This window comes from Bubalus bubalis, chromosome 8 (genome assembly GCF_019923935.1).
Source record: "Bubalus bubalis isolate 160015118507 breed Murrah chromosome 8, NDDB_SH_1, whole genome shotgun sequence".
In the NCBI taxonomy this organism is placed as follows: domain Eukaryota; kingdom Metazoa; phylum Chordata; class Mammalia; order Artiodactyla; family Bovidae; genus Bubalus; species Bubalus bubalis.
Genome location: NC_059164.1, coordinates 15,769,845 through 15,788,061, shown reverse-complemented (window position 1 = coordinate 15,788,061; position 18,217 = coordinate 15,769,845). Strand labels below are relative to the sequence as shown.

General features: G+C 38.5%; 1 protein-coding gene and 1 long non-coding RNA gene across 3 annotated transcripts in view; one reads left to right on the top strand and one right to left on the bottom strand.

Annotated features, from left to right (window-relative positions):
* Window positions 1–18,217, top strand: part of LOC123334658 — a 56,759-nt gene that overhangs the window by 24,107 nt on the left and 14,435 nt on the right. The window contains exon 2 of the long non-coding RNA XR_006552662.2: window positions 2,276–2,442. This is a non-coding gene — a long non-coding RNA (uncharacterized LOC123334658). The remainder of the gene's footprint in view (window positions 1–2,275; window positions 2,443–18,217) is intronic.
* GLCCI1 (glucocorticoid induced 1) overlaps window positions 2,487–18,217 on the bottom strand; it is a 107,727-nt gene continuing 91,996 nt past the window's right edge. For both annotated transcript variants that reach the window (XM_006058671.4, XM_025290893.3), the window contains exons 7-8: window positions 6,508–6,628; window positions 2,487–5,350 (exon numbers count right to left, since the gene is read on the bottom strand). In XM_006058671.4, the coding sequence (XP_006058733.4) occupies window positions 5,005–5,350; window positions 6,508–6,628 (467 nt within the window). In that variant the 3' untranslated portion in view covers window positions 2,487–5,004. The remainder of the gene's footprint in view (window positions 5,351–6,507; window positions 6,629–18,217) is intronic.

The following is an 18,217-nucleotide window of genomic DNA, read 5'->3' as shown; positions in this document are numbered from 1 at the left end:
ACCATCTCATCCTCTGTCGTCCCCTTCTTCTCCTGCCCTCAATCTTTCCCAGCATCAGGGTCTTTTCCAATGAGTCAGCTCTTCGCATCAGGTGGCCAAAGTATTGGAGCTTCAGCTTCAACATCAGTCCTTCCAATGAACACCCAGGACTGATTTCCTTTAGGATGGACTGGTTGGATCTCCTTGCAGTCCAAGGGACTCTCAAGAGTCTTCTCCAACACCATAGTTCAAAATCATCTATTCTTCGGTGCTCAGCCTTCTTTATGGTCCAACTCTCACATCCATACATGACTACTGGAAATATGATAGCTTTGACTATACAAACCTTTGTTGGTGAAGTGATGTCTCTGCTTTTTAATACACTGTCTAGGTTTGTAATAGCCTTTCTTCCAAGGAACAAGCATCTTTTAATTTCATGACTGCAGTCACCATCTGCAGTGATTTTGGAGTCCAAGAAAATAAAGCCTGTCACTGTTTCCATTGTTTCCCTATCTATTTGCCATGAAGTGATGGTACCGGATACCATGATTTTCATTTTTTTGAATGTTGCGTTTTAAGCCAGCTTTTTCATTCTCTTCTTTCACCTTCATCAAAAGGCTCTTTAGTTCCTCTTTGCTTTCTGCCATAAGGGTGGTGTCATCTGCATATCTGAAGAACTAAATGGTAAATATTTTAGACATTGTGAGCCACACTGTCTCTGTGGTAGCTACGTAATTCTGACATTGTACAGCAAAGTAGCCAAAGGCAGTACATAAGGAACTAAGCATGGCTTTGTTCCAGTATGTATGTATGTGTTAAGTCACTCAGTCATGTCTGACTCTTTGCAACCCCATCGACTGTAGCTCGCCTGGCTCTTCTATGGGGATTCTCCAGGCAAGAATACTGGAGTGGGCTGCCATTTCCTTCTCCAGGGGATCTTCCCAACTTCCCAGGATCAGACCTGGGTCTCCTGCATTACTGGCAGATTCCTTACCATCTGAGCCACCAGACAGTATAAATGTAGACATTTATAAAAATAGGCATTGGGGAAGATTTGGTCCATGGGCTATGGTTGGTTGACCCCTAGTCTACAGCTGAAGAGATTTTTGGAAGTCCAGCAAACTTATTTTTCTTGCCATTTGAATCCTATTTCAAAAGAAACTCATCCCCATGGCATGGCTGTATCGACCGCCACCACAGCTCTAGCAGCTTGGTAGTTTAGTGGTGAGATAGTAGGAAGACAGGCAATTTTGATTTAGGTGAAGAAAATGTCAGAAAATAGTATTCTAGTCCTTGTTTTCTGGGAAACAGAAGGAACGTAAGTGTGAAGGAGAAGGGCTAACTTGGTGTGACAGGAACAAGAGTGTCTTCATTCCGTTTAATCACTGAAGTTGAAATGAGGCAAGAAGTCCAAGAGGAGATGCTTGCTAGATATCTGGAACTGTGGGGCTAGACTACGGCATTCAGCTTTTGACTCAAGGTGTGAATTATGGGATCTACCTTCACAGAATTCCTGTAGCTCTAAGGAACCCTAAGTTCACCAAAATGAGTTTACCAGGGAAGACAGACTTGCGCGGTCCAAAGATGGGGTAGCAGATAGAAGCTGCTTATAGGGAGTAAGTCGGGGATAACCAGACTTCCGAGCTAGAGCTTACCTCACACTGTGGGTGGTGGTAAACATTTATTTTGTGATATTCATACATAACCTTTATTTCTAGTAACATAGGGTTAAACATAAAACAAAATTCTTAGAATTTCTCCTTCCTTGTTCCTTAGGTTTGATTTTGCAAATACTAACTTGTCTCAGGGCCATTTAATATTAAGCTTATATGATCAAGCAGAGATGGGGCTAAAATTCCACTTTTTCTCCACATTCATTTGCAGTGGAATTTTTAACTTGTATACAGTAGATAATTTCCTGCCTAAATCATATATAGTCCTGAAGAAGACAATTGATCAAACTCACTCTTAAAAAATTATATTTATTTTTTTAAAGCCCCAAACATAATCATTTTAGGTTCAACTTAAATCTTTTTTTTTTTAAATAAATAAATAAAAAGAGAGGTGCTTTGGAAATGAAGACTACGCTGCTGGCAAATTATTTCTCAAAGCAGTTAGTTTTGCTTTCAAGCCACCACGTGGCCTATGATGACCATATTTAGGTAACTGGGAAAAACATCAACACTCTTTTGCTCTGTAAATAAAAAGAGTGCTGCAACTTCCTTTGTGGCGATTTCATTAAACAAACTTATTTTCATAAATAATTCTTAGGCATAAAGTGTCTTCTCTTTTTAAGGTGCTCATTGCTGGGAACAGAAAAAAGACTTGGATGGAACTTCAGACATCACGTTTCTTAGCTTGTGATGGAAAGTGTGTAAATTAAATGTCAAGAGGAAACCAGGCTGTGGAAATCTAATCCAGTCAGTGTACCTCCAACCCGAGAGCTGAATTCATCCTTGTCAGGTAAGACGCTAAAAGCCCAGTCTTTCCAAAAACATAGTGAACTATTCCAGTTTTACTAATAACTTTATTTAAATAAGAAGACACAGGAACTTCTATACTGAAAAAATACAAAACAAAAGCCACACATTTCCTTGTGTAAAGCCATATTGTATGGTAACTCGAATACTGTTCAGCGCAGTGTAGAATTAAACAGTACAACTATATACAAAATTTAAACAATCTCTGACAAATTTCTACAGCTGGATGTAGGATACATTTGAGCTCAACAACTTCTGGGAAATTTACATGGCAAAGCATAAGCTTTAACACATTTGGTTCAAAACTTTAATATATGCTAAGAACAAATGTACAACACAATATTTAGTTTTCTCATGAGAAAATAAAAGCACATGTCACTATAAATATCGTACATCAGATTTCATTACCAAAAAAAGCATATTCAGTCCATCGTTCAGAAATTGATATTGATACTATTGCATCTTATTTGGACAAAAGCAGAGTATAAGATCAACACATTATGTAATGCTAAACCAGATATCAGAAGTTAATGGAGCTCATATTTATCTTACAGAACTAATAATTTTCTCCCTTTAACCATAATCTACAAAATATAGTATTTTCATCAAGGCCTGAGATTATTAGGGTTAAAGGTGTCTTCTGCTGAATAGATTGTTTTAAAAGGTTCCCCTGTGAAAATGGTGAAGTAAACTGAGTCCTTTCCCATGACAGTCTCCTACGATATAACACTGACTAATTTAAAGGAGCCAGAATGCACCTTCAGGAGAGAATATTACTGCAAACTTTGGTGGAAAGAAGATAACTGGGATCATGACAAAATAATACACTGAACACATAACACAAACATATACACACACATATATATACCATTTCTTAAAAAAAAAAAAATCAATGGTGTTGCTTTCTTCTTTATCACATCTTCCTTCTTCAACCTCCTTAGAAAATAAAACAAAGGAAAACCCAGGAATGACTGAAAGGAACTGAAACGCTCCTGTAACTGTAGGCACCTTGTTCCCCTAATTCTTCAGAAAATTGTGCCATACACTTTAGGTGCAGATCAAACAACTGTTTTATGGAACTGAAGGAATAAAAACACAGAAACTTCTCTCCGCTTTTGAACATACTCTTTGTGCTGCAGAAAACAATGTCAGAAGTTGGGCTCTTTCGCTGACCAATCAGGAACATCTAGGGCTCTCTTCACACTTCAAGAAGTTAGGTCAAGTCTGCAGGTTCAAGGCTCTTTACTTGGGTTTATGGTCTACCCCATGCTTCCAAAATATGAACAGACGTATTCATGGTATTATTGTGAGAGGCTTAAATGAAACCGCTCCACACTGCTTGTACTTGCAAGTCACCAAATAACCTATTTTGAATTCTGAGACTCACATATGCTCTGTCTACATTAAAACAACTCATGCACCTGAACTGCTTGAGGAAAATAACCAAAGGGTGTCATTTCTTAACCTGCAGATTCAAGAATTTCCAAAAGAGAAACGAAACGTGACTATGCCTTTAGATAGATCAGTAGCATTTCATGACCCTGATGGCCAACATAAACAAAAAACCTCAGCCATCCTCTGGGAAAATGACACCTAGACATTCTTGTCCTTAACATCCACACACACACTGGCGGAATGTTTGTACAGCCTAGTACCTGATACTTCATTCGCAACATCGTATCAGTCATTAACTGAGCAACACCTGAACTTGTTAAAAAAAAAAAAAGCCACATGTACACATGTTGAAACAGTGAATGCAACAGTTGTTTCACTTGTAACTGCGTGACAAAAGTGATGTCAGACACCACGGATTTGCTGGTTCTCCTCGCGTTCACCCATGTCCAGGATTTCTGTTCTCCTAGGGTTGAATGCACTTCTTATTCTAAGAATGTGGAATGTAATGAGGAAAGGGAAATGCATAAAAGAAGAAAAGGCAAAAGAGTGCTGTTCCCTCTTTAGCTTTTTAGCTGTGAAATAGTTAATATCCCAATATGATATACATTCCAAGTTACCTGAGTTTAGACTTCAACTGAAGTACCTGAAGCTAGGCCATAGGGTGGGCCCTGTGCAACTGTTGTGGCCATTTATTTATTTTTTGCATTGTATGTATTACAGAAGTTAGAAACAAACACCTGGATCAATTGTAAACATAATCCTGAAGTACAGTATTTTTCCATAGGACAAAACACAGCAAGACATTTTCTATTTAGACAGGCAACTTTCTGATATAGAGCTTATTTATACTGAAGATTTGGGGACAGAACACAGGACACAGGACTAATCTGTCAAACATACTATGAAATGCATAGTCTCCACTTAGAATGCTGAATGATACACACGTTTTGCAAGCATTACTGCTTTCCACAAAAACTGCTGAAGGGGAGTTCCGTCCCTGCCAAGGTAAGTGTTGAGACACTTGATTCTGATTCAGTATTCTGTTGGTGGTGGTGGTGCTGTCAGAAAGTCGGTCACTCCATGCAGATAGGTGTCTGAGCTCTAGTTCTAGTGCGTGGGACACAGGGTGGAGGCCAGCTCCCCCTTCACCTTAGATGACCACGTAGTTGTGAGCGGAGATGTGGTCCTCACCCGGCAGCTCCTGCAGAAACTGCTGCTGCTGGGATGGCTGCTGGACAGAGGCCTCAGCGGAGCCCGCTATGCTGGTGTCGTCGGAAAGGGATGTGAAGGAAACCCGGGAGGAGAGCTGTTCGACGGTCAGGGTGGCCAGAGCCGAGCTCTGGCCCGAGTTAGGAGAGTTCTTGAGCATCAGGTCGGAGGCAGGGAGAAGAGGGCCTAGGAGTTTTACAGGACAGAAAGCTGATCCGGTTGGGATGAAATTAACCTTGTTTTTGTCAGGACATGAAAAGAGAGGGGCTGAGATAGGCTGACGAGACCTAAAACCATAAAACAAAATTAGGTTGTACAATTATTAAAAAAAGTCAAGCATTTTCCAAATTAACTGGAGTTCTCTAAAACGGCTAAAATGTGAATGGCAGGGAATGGATTCAGTGCACACAGAGGGATAAACATCTTCCATAGCACAAGTCAGCTGGCATACTACTGACGTACACAGCACTGAGGTGATATTGAAAACAAAAGGATTTTCAAAAGGATTGGGCAGACGAAAATGTTTCTGAGATTAGTTTGTTTTCATTTATTTAGAAACGTGGATTATGCAATGCTAAATGACCTCTTCTGTTAAGTACATGGGAGAGGGATTACCCCATCGGATATTTGGTTTTAAGTACTTCCTGCTTTTTCTGTATCTCTATATGTACTTCTACTAATACAGATCAGGAAAAATAAGAAAAAGTTTCAGTAGTTTCTTGTAGAGCCAGCCAGTCAGGCCAACAGAGCAGCGTCCACAAGCCCTTCATCTCCCCCCGTTCCTGGGAACTACGCCGTCACCTCCTACAAGACCGGTCTCTGTCCCCTTTGAGGTTACAGGAGTGCAGCAGCCTCCACCGGGATAGGGGGATGAGCGAACCCAAGAGCTGCACACTCTTTTTATTTTGAGCTGTTCTGCCAAGTATTTACAACATGAATCTCTTTTCCCTTGAATTTTTCTATTTTATACATACTGAACTTTCAAAAAGAATTAAAAAAAAATCTGTGAACAGGAAGTCTGAATTCAATGAATACACATGCTAGATGTGTCTACAGGGAAGGAGACAGTCCCTCCGGCTGGTGGGGTCACTGTCGTGAAGGCTACACACACGTGGGTATTCACTGTGCTGCTATGGCTGTCTGTTTTCTTTAACCATCTAAATTAATCGAGCTTATGAAAGGAAAATTCTTAGAGATTCAAAATTGATCTTGTAGGTAGTAGGGATGAATTTCCAAGTTTCTCTGTGTTAGCCTATTTCCAGCACACAGACTCTTAATTCTCCTTAAGTCAGATCTCTTTGGCCTATTGAATTCTCTTTTCATAATTTGCTTCTGAAACACATTATCAGCTGGATGGAGTAGTTGATTCATCTGTAATCAACTGGTCTCAGTAAAAAGCTTTACAGCTTTGCAGATCCCAGCTGATAGAAAAGACATTACTTACGCCATTTCCTCAAAGACCTTCACTCGCTCACATCCCTCTGGGGGCTCCCGTTTGAACATGTAGCTGTTGTTTGGTTTGGGAGATGAAGCATACTTGGGTAGCGGTGAGCTACTCCCACTGTCTGTAAATTTAAAGCAGTTACATTAACTAGTGATTGAAAGTTCTTTTAAATTAAATGTGATTTCCAAACAAGCAGCCTTTTGCACAATTTATCCACTGTTGCCCCTTGGCTTCCACCACAGAGCTTCCTTTATTGCAAAGCTATTTCTAACATCCTTGTGTTGTACATTTCTTATAAATAAAAGCTTCAATGCAACAGAAGTCTGCCATACCACAGAACACAAAAAAGCTGATAGTTTGGTCCAGAAAACGGCATTTTGAGTAAAGCAGAGCTGTAATCCTGAAAATAAACACATCATTATGTATTTCAAAAAGGTAAACAGATGGGGTAATATGTATAAGTCATGCAGAAGAATTATAAGAGATTAGGATACAGGGTTCTCTATATTTTCTCACTTTTCAGCTGATTTAATTGAATATCTTAATTTGTGGTATAATCTTCATTACAAAAGCTGTTAGCAGAAATGTTACTAAGTACTATGAATGACATGTATGCAGGAAAAACAGGCTTATAAGACAACAGACTTTCCCTTGGCCCACAATGAAAAAGGTAATGCTCAGAACTCTGCTTTGTAAATGTCTATATAAAAGAACTTTTTGAGCACTATTTGTATTTTTGCTGCTGGAAGCATGAGGAATCGAAAAGCATCTTCGTATTTTTGACCAAAAAGAAACGGTCTATTCATGAAAAGCCATAAAACCTATATGCAATTTCTTCCTTTCCTACCTGGCAAAGGATTTTGGAAATTCAAATCCACCAATATGTGTCATTATCTTTTTAAGATGCCAAGTTGTAAAGCCAGTAACATACCTGCATAAATACAGGAGTCCTATTTAAACAAATTCTGACTTAAAGCAAAACCAACCCTCAAGGCTAAAATACTAAGCACATGGCCTACTGAGGATGTACTGTTTTCATACATACTTTGAAAGATGGCACTGGTACCATAATCAGAGGTGTCACAATTTTGATAAGTTGCTGCAGTTTAAGATTCCGTGCACAGTCCAACATTCATAATCTGAGTAACAGGTTTTGTTTTTTTTTGTTTTTTTTTTTTAAATCATCATTTATGAAGTATAGTACATGCTTAAAAAGTAGACCCTTGAGGCACACTTATAGTGTATTTGGTGAATAATTCAAAGAGCATCTATGTAAGTCGTGGGAGTGCAGATGCGTGCTTGTGGTTGTATATGGCAGTATCTCTGGCTGGGAAATTGTTGCCTGCAAAAGAACAAGGCCACATTACTGGGAAACCTAAGAGAACCACAGGGTCTCTCCATCACTACTGTTACACATGTCCACACAGATTATGTATAGTCTCTTGGAAGAAATGAAGTTTTGGAATTAAGCTGGGTTTCTTCAGACTTGAGGATTTTCTTAGATTCAGCATTTTTTTTTTTTTTTTTTTTAAACTGTTTGAACAAATGGGAAGGGGAAGACAAGGAATATTTTTTCTCTTAGGGAGATGCAAAACATCACAAACCTGACTAGAATCTGGGCTTCCTGTTACTTGAGCTAGGCTAGACACAACAACTGGTCTACCTCATGGTCTACCATGAGACCTTGAATTCAGTGTGATACCAAGATTACAGGTTGATCTTGCTTTACTGTCCAAATGACCAGCCTTGCCAAGGACCTACATGAAAAAAGCTGTGGCATGTGGTGCCCCTTGGAGAGTACTGGTGGCAACATGCCCCACTGCCTGCAGGATAGGCTCAAAACCATGGGCTCGACTAGCCTTTTCTGCCATCAGCAGAGGTGTGGCCATGTCAGCAGTCAGGCATCCACCCTATTATCATGTAGGGAAAGTCATCCTGGCCACAGTCTTTTGTCTCCTATTTCTTGCCACATCACCAGACCTACTGCATGATTTCTCTCATAACCTCATTGATGGTTTCAAGGGACCTTCCCAGAATGGAAAGCTAGCTGCTGAGCTGGAAGCTGGATAATCTGCAAAACTGTCTTCCTATTAACAATCTACAGTGAATTACGGAGTAAATGGTTTTTCTTCTTAAGATTTTTCTAGTATCAGAGGCTTATATTTTTACAGAGCTTTACCTGCTTGAAAATTCTTTTTTGGGAGAGGGGGAGGGTGATTAATGTTTAAAGAAACACAGTATACCGTTGTCCCATAAAGATGGTATTCAGTGCTATTATATTACCTTGCCTTTTCAATAAAAACTATTTGTAGAAAATACACATGCACAAATGCAGACACACACACATATGTATGTGTGCTTGTGTATTACATCTAATGTTTGGTGCTGGAAAGACAAAGCTTGAAAGAAAAAATATTGGTGCCATAAACAGATTTCTTAAATCTGTTTTTTTCCTCCCTAAGGTAAATATGCAATCTGATAAGAGTATAAACAGGAAAAAGGAATAGAGATAACTTTCTGTGGTTTTAGCTCTGTGACTAGCTGCATAGTTCTATAACCTTCAACAAGCTGTCTCTCTCTAAGTTTCTATATAACTACAGGAATTGCCATTCCTACCTAAAATTCTGTGATTTGGGGGAGGGATAGTTAGGGAGTTTGGGACTGACATGTGCACACTGCTACATTTAAGATGGATAACCAACAAAGAAGAGGGATTCCCTGGTGGTTCAGACAGTAAATAATCCACCTGCAATGCAGGAGACCCAGGTTTGATCCCTGGGTTAGGAAGACCCCTTGGAGAAGGGAATGGCAACCCACTCCAGTAGTCTTGCCTGGAGAATTCCATGGACATAGGAGCCTGGTGGGCTACAGTCCATAGAGGTCACAGAGTCGGACATGACTAAGCAACTCACACTTTCAACCAATGAAGACCTACTTCTAGCACAGGGAACTATGCTCAGTATTATGTACGACTCTAAATGGGAAAGGAATTTGAAAAAGGATAGATACAGGTGTATGCATAAGTGAATCAGCCTGCTGTACACCTGAGCCTATCACAACACTGTTAATCAACTATACTCCACTATAAAATGTTCTTAAAAACAGGTTCTAACATACAAAAGAGGGGAGGTGTACCAAAATATTTTTTTGCTTTATAAATGGCATGCTTTAAAAACAACTCCCATGAACAACTCATTATACCCATTCTAGACTTGGTTGTCTAACTTCTGCATGTAGATGCCTGTGTTGAGTTTGAGCCACATTTCAGTAACTAAACGTGAGGTGAGCATGCCTGCTCAGGAGATTCGGGATGAAGTCTCGTGGTTATCTGTAGTCAATCCCTTTTGTTCACAGGCATGATACATTTTCTCATTCTGTTATCCCATGTTAAGACAGTAACTAGACATGTTATTAAGTTAAATGATACCTTATGTTCTTATAACTTCATAAGCCATATGAATTATGACATTAAATGTGATGAATATGATTATTTATATATCTGTCTGCATTCACAATAGTTTCATCTATATTTATAATAAAATCACCCAGATCTGGAAACATTTTATTGACTATTTTATTATAAAAGAGTATACTTAAGCATGTACCATACTTACAATTAAAATATAAGTAGTATTTTTAAACACATGATAATTGGGAACTAAAACTTGGAAAAATTAAAGATATTATTGAAGTCTGAAATTCCATATAGAAACAAAACTCATTAAACTTTGTGTTTTTGTAGTTTTCTGAATTTCTGCTTATATACAGCCTCATTACTTCTGGTGTGTTAAGTTGTATGGCCCACAATTCTAGTATTAAAGATTGTAGATATAAAGTTGCTTCATTTATGTAGGAAGGTATGTAAAATCTTTGCCGTGGTTCTACTCTAGCCCTAAGTCTTTACATGTGCTTTATCTGCTACTATCAGATTACTTTATCAAATTAAGTACAATTAATTCTAATATAAACAGTATAATTATAGGGCAGTGGTTCTCAACCCTGGTTTCACATTAGACTCATCAGAAGATGTTTTAAAAATACTAATAAATGCCAGTGTTGAAACCTCATCCCTATAGAGGTTCTGATTTAATTAGTCTGGGGCCCCTTTCCCAGGCATGTGCTGTCCCCACCCCCCATTTTTTCTGGTAAAGCTCCCAAATGCTTTTGAAGTATAGCCAACTTCGAGGACCAGTTATGAAAAGGTTAAAACACTGGTTTGGAGTCAGGCCACCTGACTTCTCTCTAGGCCCAACCGCATGGCTGAGGAACAGTGTCATCCTTTGTGCTTTGATATACAAAATAGGAATAACTACCGATATGATGGCTGTGGAAAAAACCTGTGTCCCTGAAACACAGCAAGCTCTCAACAAATACTGCTACAATAGTAGAAAGAAAACATCGTTACCAATTTACAAATTAAACAAAGGTGAACCATTCAGAAATTAAATGCCTGTTCCATTCTGTTGGCAGAAGACAGTAACAGAAATGTCCTTTTTAATAGAGCTGCACACTAACTTTATTATGTTATATAAAAGATAGCATCTTTTAGCATACAGAGATTTATCATTCTGAAATTTAACAATAAGGCCTAAAGTATACAGATTCTATAGATTCCTCTACAAAGAAAATATTTATTATATGTGCAGCAAGAGCCAGTAGAATATAATTGTTATTTTAATTCTAGTATGAAAATGACTTCTTTTACAGGAGATGTGGTACATATATACAATGGAATATTACTCAGCCATAAAAAAGAACGAAATAATGCCATGTGCAGCAACATGGACGGACTTGACTTGGAGGACACTATGTTAAGTGGAGTATGTCAGAGAAAGACAAATTCTGTAGGACATCACTTATATGTGGAATCTAAAAAATACAACAAAGTTGTGAATTTAACAAAAAAGAAGCAGATTGATAGATATGGAGAACAACTAGCGGTTACCCGTGGAGAAAGGGAAATAGGGAGGGGCAACACAGGGGTAGGGAAATGAGAGGCACAAACTATTAGGTATGAAATAAGCTACAAGGATATACTGTACACTGGGGGTGTAGTCACTATTTACAGTAACTGTAAACAGTTAGAACCTGTAATAACTGTCAATATTACATACCTATAATATATAACAGTATACGGTTACTATGCTTCAATTTTAAAAATTACTTATTGTGCATTAGGAAATGAAATCATCAGCAGTAGTGTGATTTGATGGCCTAATGGAATCAACAGAAACAACTGTATAAGCACGTCTTGATGACACACTTGGGCACTAGTTGGCATTACCTATTGTATTGAACACCTTCATTTTCAGTGAACTCCAAGATCAAACTGTGAAAGAGCAAGGAGAACATCTGACTTTTACAAATAGTTTCTAAGATTTCTCCATAATTTCAAAGTCAACCTTTTATGTGAAGGTTTGTTGTTGTTGAATCGCTAAGTTGTGTCCGACTCTGTTGCAACCCCATGGCTCCTCTGTCCATGGGATTTCCCAGGCAAGAATACTGGTGTGGGTTCCCACTTCCTTCTCCAGGGGATCTTCCCAACCCAGGGATTGAACCCATGTCTCCTGCATTGGCAGGCGGATTCTTTACCACTGAGCCACCAGGGAAGCCCTTATGAGAAGGTTACACAATTAAAAAAGAAAAAACAACACAGCTATAGACAGCTAAGATCTTTCTTAGATCAGCATATAGCAAAAGGTAAGGAGGAAAAAATTAACATTATAACCCTTGTCACTTGTATTTTTGAACTTTGTTCTCAAATAAGACTGTTTTGAATTAACTGGGACTTAACTTACATTCCAAATGTTAGGCCTGTGTTTTACATTTTACTCTGCATTCATTGAATTGATAATTTACAAATTAAGCAAACAAACTCTAGTTGCTCCTTTGTTCTTGTGTACTCACAATACACGAGAGCTTCTTTTGCAAACATAATCCTGATAGGCAGCACAACTGCTCAGTGTTGCCTTCAAATGTGACTTGTCGTCACCAACATACTAACTAGTCACTCAGACCTGTACACGAATGTGAACAAGTCACTCTGAATCTATCTGACATGGCAGTTAAAAATGAAAGCAAATCACCCTATTGAAGACAGTCTTCAAACCGATTTATAGACTAAAATCATGCCTCTTATTAATCACAATGGTAAAACTAAACTGAAAATAAATTTCAGATTACCCAGAATATTTTATATCTGGAAAAGTAATTAAGGATCTTAGGAGAATTCTTCTGCTAGAACCTTAGTTTTCACATTCTTGAACTTTTTAGATGAACAAATTTCCAGGGACATCAGTTTTCAAAAATCTGAAACACAGTGTTTCATATTAAAGTGCTCCAAAAGTGTCCTACAGAAGGAAAAAGTTTCAATATAATTTTAAATGTGCACTTAAATATTTACAGAGTGAAACTGAAGGCAAAACAAAATGTTATGTAAAAATTCAGTATTTCTCCTCTCTCCTCATTCTTGCTTAAAGGGAAATGGCATTATAACATCTGTAAGCAGATAACCAAATGTAATGTTAAACTTATATAATAGTCACCTGAAAGCCTGTTCCTTCTCTGACATTCACTGCCTTATTCACAGTGGTAACTGTTTTCCCATGTTCCAAGCTAGAACCTTGGTAGAACTCTGCCTTTATCCTCATTTTTCTAACCCCTCACCTTGTCCATCTAATCAACCACCAAATGCTGCTGACTCTTCTTCAGTCTATTTCTTCCAATTCCTCTGCCTGTGCTATCCGTCCTCATCTTTGCCCAACACTTGTGGTTTCCCAACTAGAGTGCACTAAACAATCTGCTGACATGCAGGAGGAAATCGGGAGAACATTTATACGCATTTACTTTTTATCCCTAAAAATAAGAAAATTTTACCAATACATATTTTGTATATGCATTGAACTATGTACTTAGATAACTCAGAAATATATAAATTCACATTACAGGTATAGATTAATAACTGCTGAAAAAAGTGTGTAATAAGCCAAGTTTGGAGATTCAGGACTAGACTATCTAAATAGCATCTTATCTCCTCCTCTTAAAGTCTCTCTCCACTTCTGTAGCTTTATCCTTAGAGCTGGTCATGTCCTTTAGCTGGCAAAAGTTCTTCACTTAGTTGTCTGTTTATTTTAGCAAGGCTACAAGGCCCTTATGAAATAGTGGCCTTCCTACCTACGTCTCCACTCTTACTGCTTTCTCCTCCCTACCACTTATCCCTGTGCTCCAGCCATACGATTTTGTACTGTTCTCCACACAACAGGCTCTTTCACAGCTGAATGACTGTGAAATGGCCATTCCTCTTGCAAAGGCGGCAACAAGTAGTGTGAAGTTCCTACAAAAGATTTCTGCTGGCCTCTGGACTCCATAGACTTTAGAAAAGTTCACTTCACTTTTCTATGCCTTAGGCTCCCTAGTCTTAAAATAATGACACTGTCCAGGATTGTGGTAATATTACAGGAGATAAAAAAGGTAAAGGCACCTGAGCACATTTAATCATCATAACAATCCTATGAGGCAGTGCCATCATTTCCCAGAAAACCAAGATACAGAGAACCTGAGTAACTTGCCCAGAGATACACAACTAGTCAGTGGAAGAGCAGAGATTCAATGGCTGCGGCCGAGTCAGAGTCCATGATCGTCACGCTATCTGCATCACTGTTTTGATCTATCTCAACTGTAGTGTCCTCATGAGACTAGATGATCAAGTTCCAGTCTAACATTCTAGGCTTCTACTTAAGGTCTTAGAGCTTAGGTAACAGCTCTACTGGGTCTGCCTTCTATTACAAAGGCACAGTGCAAAGAAGAGCTTCAATGCTTCCTATTTCTTCTTAGAGGAACGTAACAGAAAGAAAAAATTCAACAGATTCTCCTTTTCTCTAGTCTACTTGATACCCTATTTTTTTCCTAGTCATGATCAGAGTATAAGATGAGATAGATTTTAGCAAAGTTACTTTCTTTTCTGTAATTTCAATAGGAAATCTGAACTTTATGGCTTCTTTCTCACCAAAGACCTGTATCACTGTTAGCATAACCTTAGAGTGGTTACTCTCTACTGTCTTTTTTTTTGGGTAGCAGGGAGCATTATCCTACTCTTCCCAAAGATTCAAAAACCTAACATATATAATTAAATAACTTAAAGAAAAGGATTTTATTGTTTTTAACAATATATTCTTTAAAAATGGACATACCATGAAGAAAGAACACTCATATACAGGGTTATTGTTACCATCTTTCTAAATTCCATATATATGCGTTAGTATAGTGTACTGGTGTTTTTCTTTCTGGCTTACTTCACTCTGTATAATAGGCAAAAAAAAAAAAAAAAAAAAAAAAAAAACAACTCAAAAAATCTCCACTAATCATTACTCTATACTAATGATAGGCAGCACTGTAGTTGTTGAGGATAAAGTAATGAGCAAATTAAAGTTACCTGCTCTTGATGGAGCTTATATCATAGTAAATAGATAACTGGAGATTAAGTGAAATTATATATGCATCCATGCTCACTAGTGTCCGAGTCTTTTGCAACCCCATGGACTGTAGCCCACCAGGCTCCTCTGTCCATGGGATTCTCCAGGCAAGAGTACTGGAGTGGGTTGCCATGCCCTCCTCCAGGGGATCTTCCTGGAGATCTTTTGATATATACCAAATTATATATGCAGGCATATAAATAACTTTTGGTTTGCTTTTGTTTTAGACTCTAGGCTGTAAATGCTAGAAGTGAGCTGTATGCTGCTGCTGCTGCTAAGTTGCTTCAGTCGTGTCCGACACTGTGCGACCCCATTGACGGCAGCCCACCAGGCTCCCCCGTCCCTGGGATTCTCCAGGCAAGAGCACTGGAGTGGGTTGCCATTTCCTTGTCCAATGCATGAAAGCGAAAAGTGGAAGTGAAGTCGCGCAGTCGTGTACGACTCTTTGCGACCCCATGGACTGCAGCCTACCAGGCTCCTCCGTCCATGGGATTTTCCAAGCAAGAGTACTGGAGTGGGGTGCCATTGCCTTCTCTGTGAGTTTTATACTTACTAATAATTTTGAATTAAGAATAGTAACTCATCCACAGAAAGTTAGCACAGCAATTGCCATTAGTACAATTGTAAACGGAGAAGGCAATGGCACCCCACTCCGGTACTCTTGCCTGGAAAATCCCATGGACGTAGGAGCCTGGTGGGCTGCAGTCCATGGGGTGGCTAAGAGTCAGACATGACTGAGCAACTTCACTTTCACTTTTCACTTTCATGCATTGGAGAAGGAAATGGCAACCCACTCCAGTGTTCTTGCCTGGAGAATCCCAGGGACGGGGGAGCCTGGTGCGCTGCCGTCTATGGGGTCGCACAGAGTCGGACACAACTGAAGCGACTGAGCAGCAGCAGCAAACATTCCAGAAAGAGTGTGGAAAGGCATTTACTGGATGATTAAACACATCAGATAATGTGAATATATATAATTTCAGATGCAATCTTGAAAAAGCAAAACAGAGAAGATGAACTTAGGGACATAATTCTCCAGAAGTTCAGTTTTTAACCTATGGAATAACTCCTTTGTGGGGTAAGAGTTCTACACTCTTTGTAATTTTACCACGGAGAGGTTCTTCTAGGATAATAAGCACCTAGAATCATGTGGGGATAACCTATTGTTCGAGAAACAGATCAAAGCTCAAACGAAGTGATTTTCAAGGTGTGGTGGCTAAAACAAGTATATCTAACATACCTATTTTCACAATATAAACCACAAAGAAAAGTGCCACAAAATCTTGGCTGATGAGGCTGTCTAGAAGATGAAGGGTTAAAGCATGTTAAGGGCAAACGTCAAAGAGTGTTAAGAAACAGAGCCCTCAAGATGACTGCAAACAGAGTTTAAAATGTATATAGAAAGGAATAAGACATCAAAGAGAGTCTTTTTCAAAAGTCTGGCTAGGGTCAGCCCTAGACCCTGAAAAGATAAAACTGTTTCTTTCTTTCCTGCAACTATGGACTTCTCAGTCCTAATACCTACAGTTCAGAAATATAAATGAGTTAAATCATGGTATGAGTTAAACAGACTGATGTGCACTGGCCCTTGGAAACTCCATCCACATGATATACATTGTTCCTGTTGGGAAACCCAGTTTAAGTTCCAAGTAGCCAATTTATGGAATCTTGGAATACAGCTCCTAGTGGTTGGCCTGAGTAGAATGGTTCAGTTGACTTCATGATTAGAATAATCAATGTTTCCACAATATCTTGCAAAACTGCAGAATTTTATGACAACTGCCTAAGTGAACTGTGCCAAAGATCAACTATAAGTGGCAGACTGAAGTCTAGATTTTGTGACTTGGTACCAATAAGGAAAGCTGGCAGAGCTGCTGAAAGAAATAATATTTGACACTGCCATTTACATTATATAAATGGCTGTTTTTCTCCCTTGCATTTTGGGCGTGATAAGGTAGAATTTAGGCTAAATAATCATAGGGTATATTCTGGAGATGAGAAGATGAGAACTCTTATTCTGGATCCCTGAATTCTCCACAGAAATCATTGTGTAGACCTGTGGCTGTTACTCGGTTAGTTAGCCAAGCAACTTTACACATGATAGCTGGCTGCCTTCACCCTTTAAGTCACTGGAAAAATCTGTCCAAAAACCACCCAACTCAAAAAAATAAAACCTGAAAATAGTCTCTTAAAGGCTAGACTTTTCTTAATAGAGTGTTTTTGTCCTGGCACTGCAATCTAAAGAACCAAAGAAAAACCAACATGCTAATCAACTAAAATTATTTTATAGGTCTCAAAGTATACATGTGTCATGGAGAAAAACAGATGTTAGGGATAAGCAGAAATAACAAAGTCAGTAAAAGGATAAGTATATAGCAGATGAACACTAGAAAAATAATCACACCAGCCCATCTCTCATTAGAGCAATAAACTCACATGCCTATCCCTCTCCCCTGGGAGCATGCCAATTCTGGATGTCTAACCTAGCTATTCCACAACAGCAACTTCAGAAGAGGTAGGTACTCCAAATCAATCCAAACCTCTTAGAAATCTATAGCTTCCCTTTTTTCTTTACAGGAAATAAATATAAAACAAAAGATCAATTTAAGCTTTACTGTGGAAAAGTGAAAATTATAAGCTAGACTTAGTATTGTAAAAAAAAATTGGGCTGTTCATAGGGAAGCAATGAGTTAGAGATTATTCTATAGTTTGAATTACTTAAATATGTAAGTTTCAGAAACCGCAAAACTGACAACTCCCTCTCCTTTGTCCCTTTAGTATTCTGAATACACTTGTGTAATAGTGTATTATTTTTTAACATTACTATTAATCCTTATTAGAGTATAAAGCTCTTAAAAATAGGTATCACATCTTCCTCTTCTCTATTTCCCACTGTGCAGTACAGTGCCTGACATACAGTAGATGGCTAAGAAACATATCTTGAATAAACCAGAAGCATCAACTCAGCTGAAATACATAAACCTCCACTCCCAATCCTAAAATACACGTATATGTATGATACAGACACGTATACATATGTATGTAAAAGAGAGAGATGCTTTTTAATTTTCCTTCACAAAGAAGGTAGTTGATTTGAGAACTAGAAACTGAACATTGTAATAGGTCACACAGTTTTCCAGAAAACAGTAATGTAAACTTGATCTTAATTACAAAGTAATGCCTCAAAGCTACATTGGTAAGTATATTAAGAAACTTATGTCATGAGGTCTTAAATTTCCAAA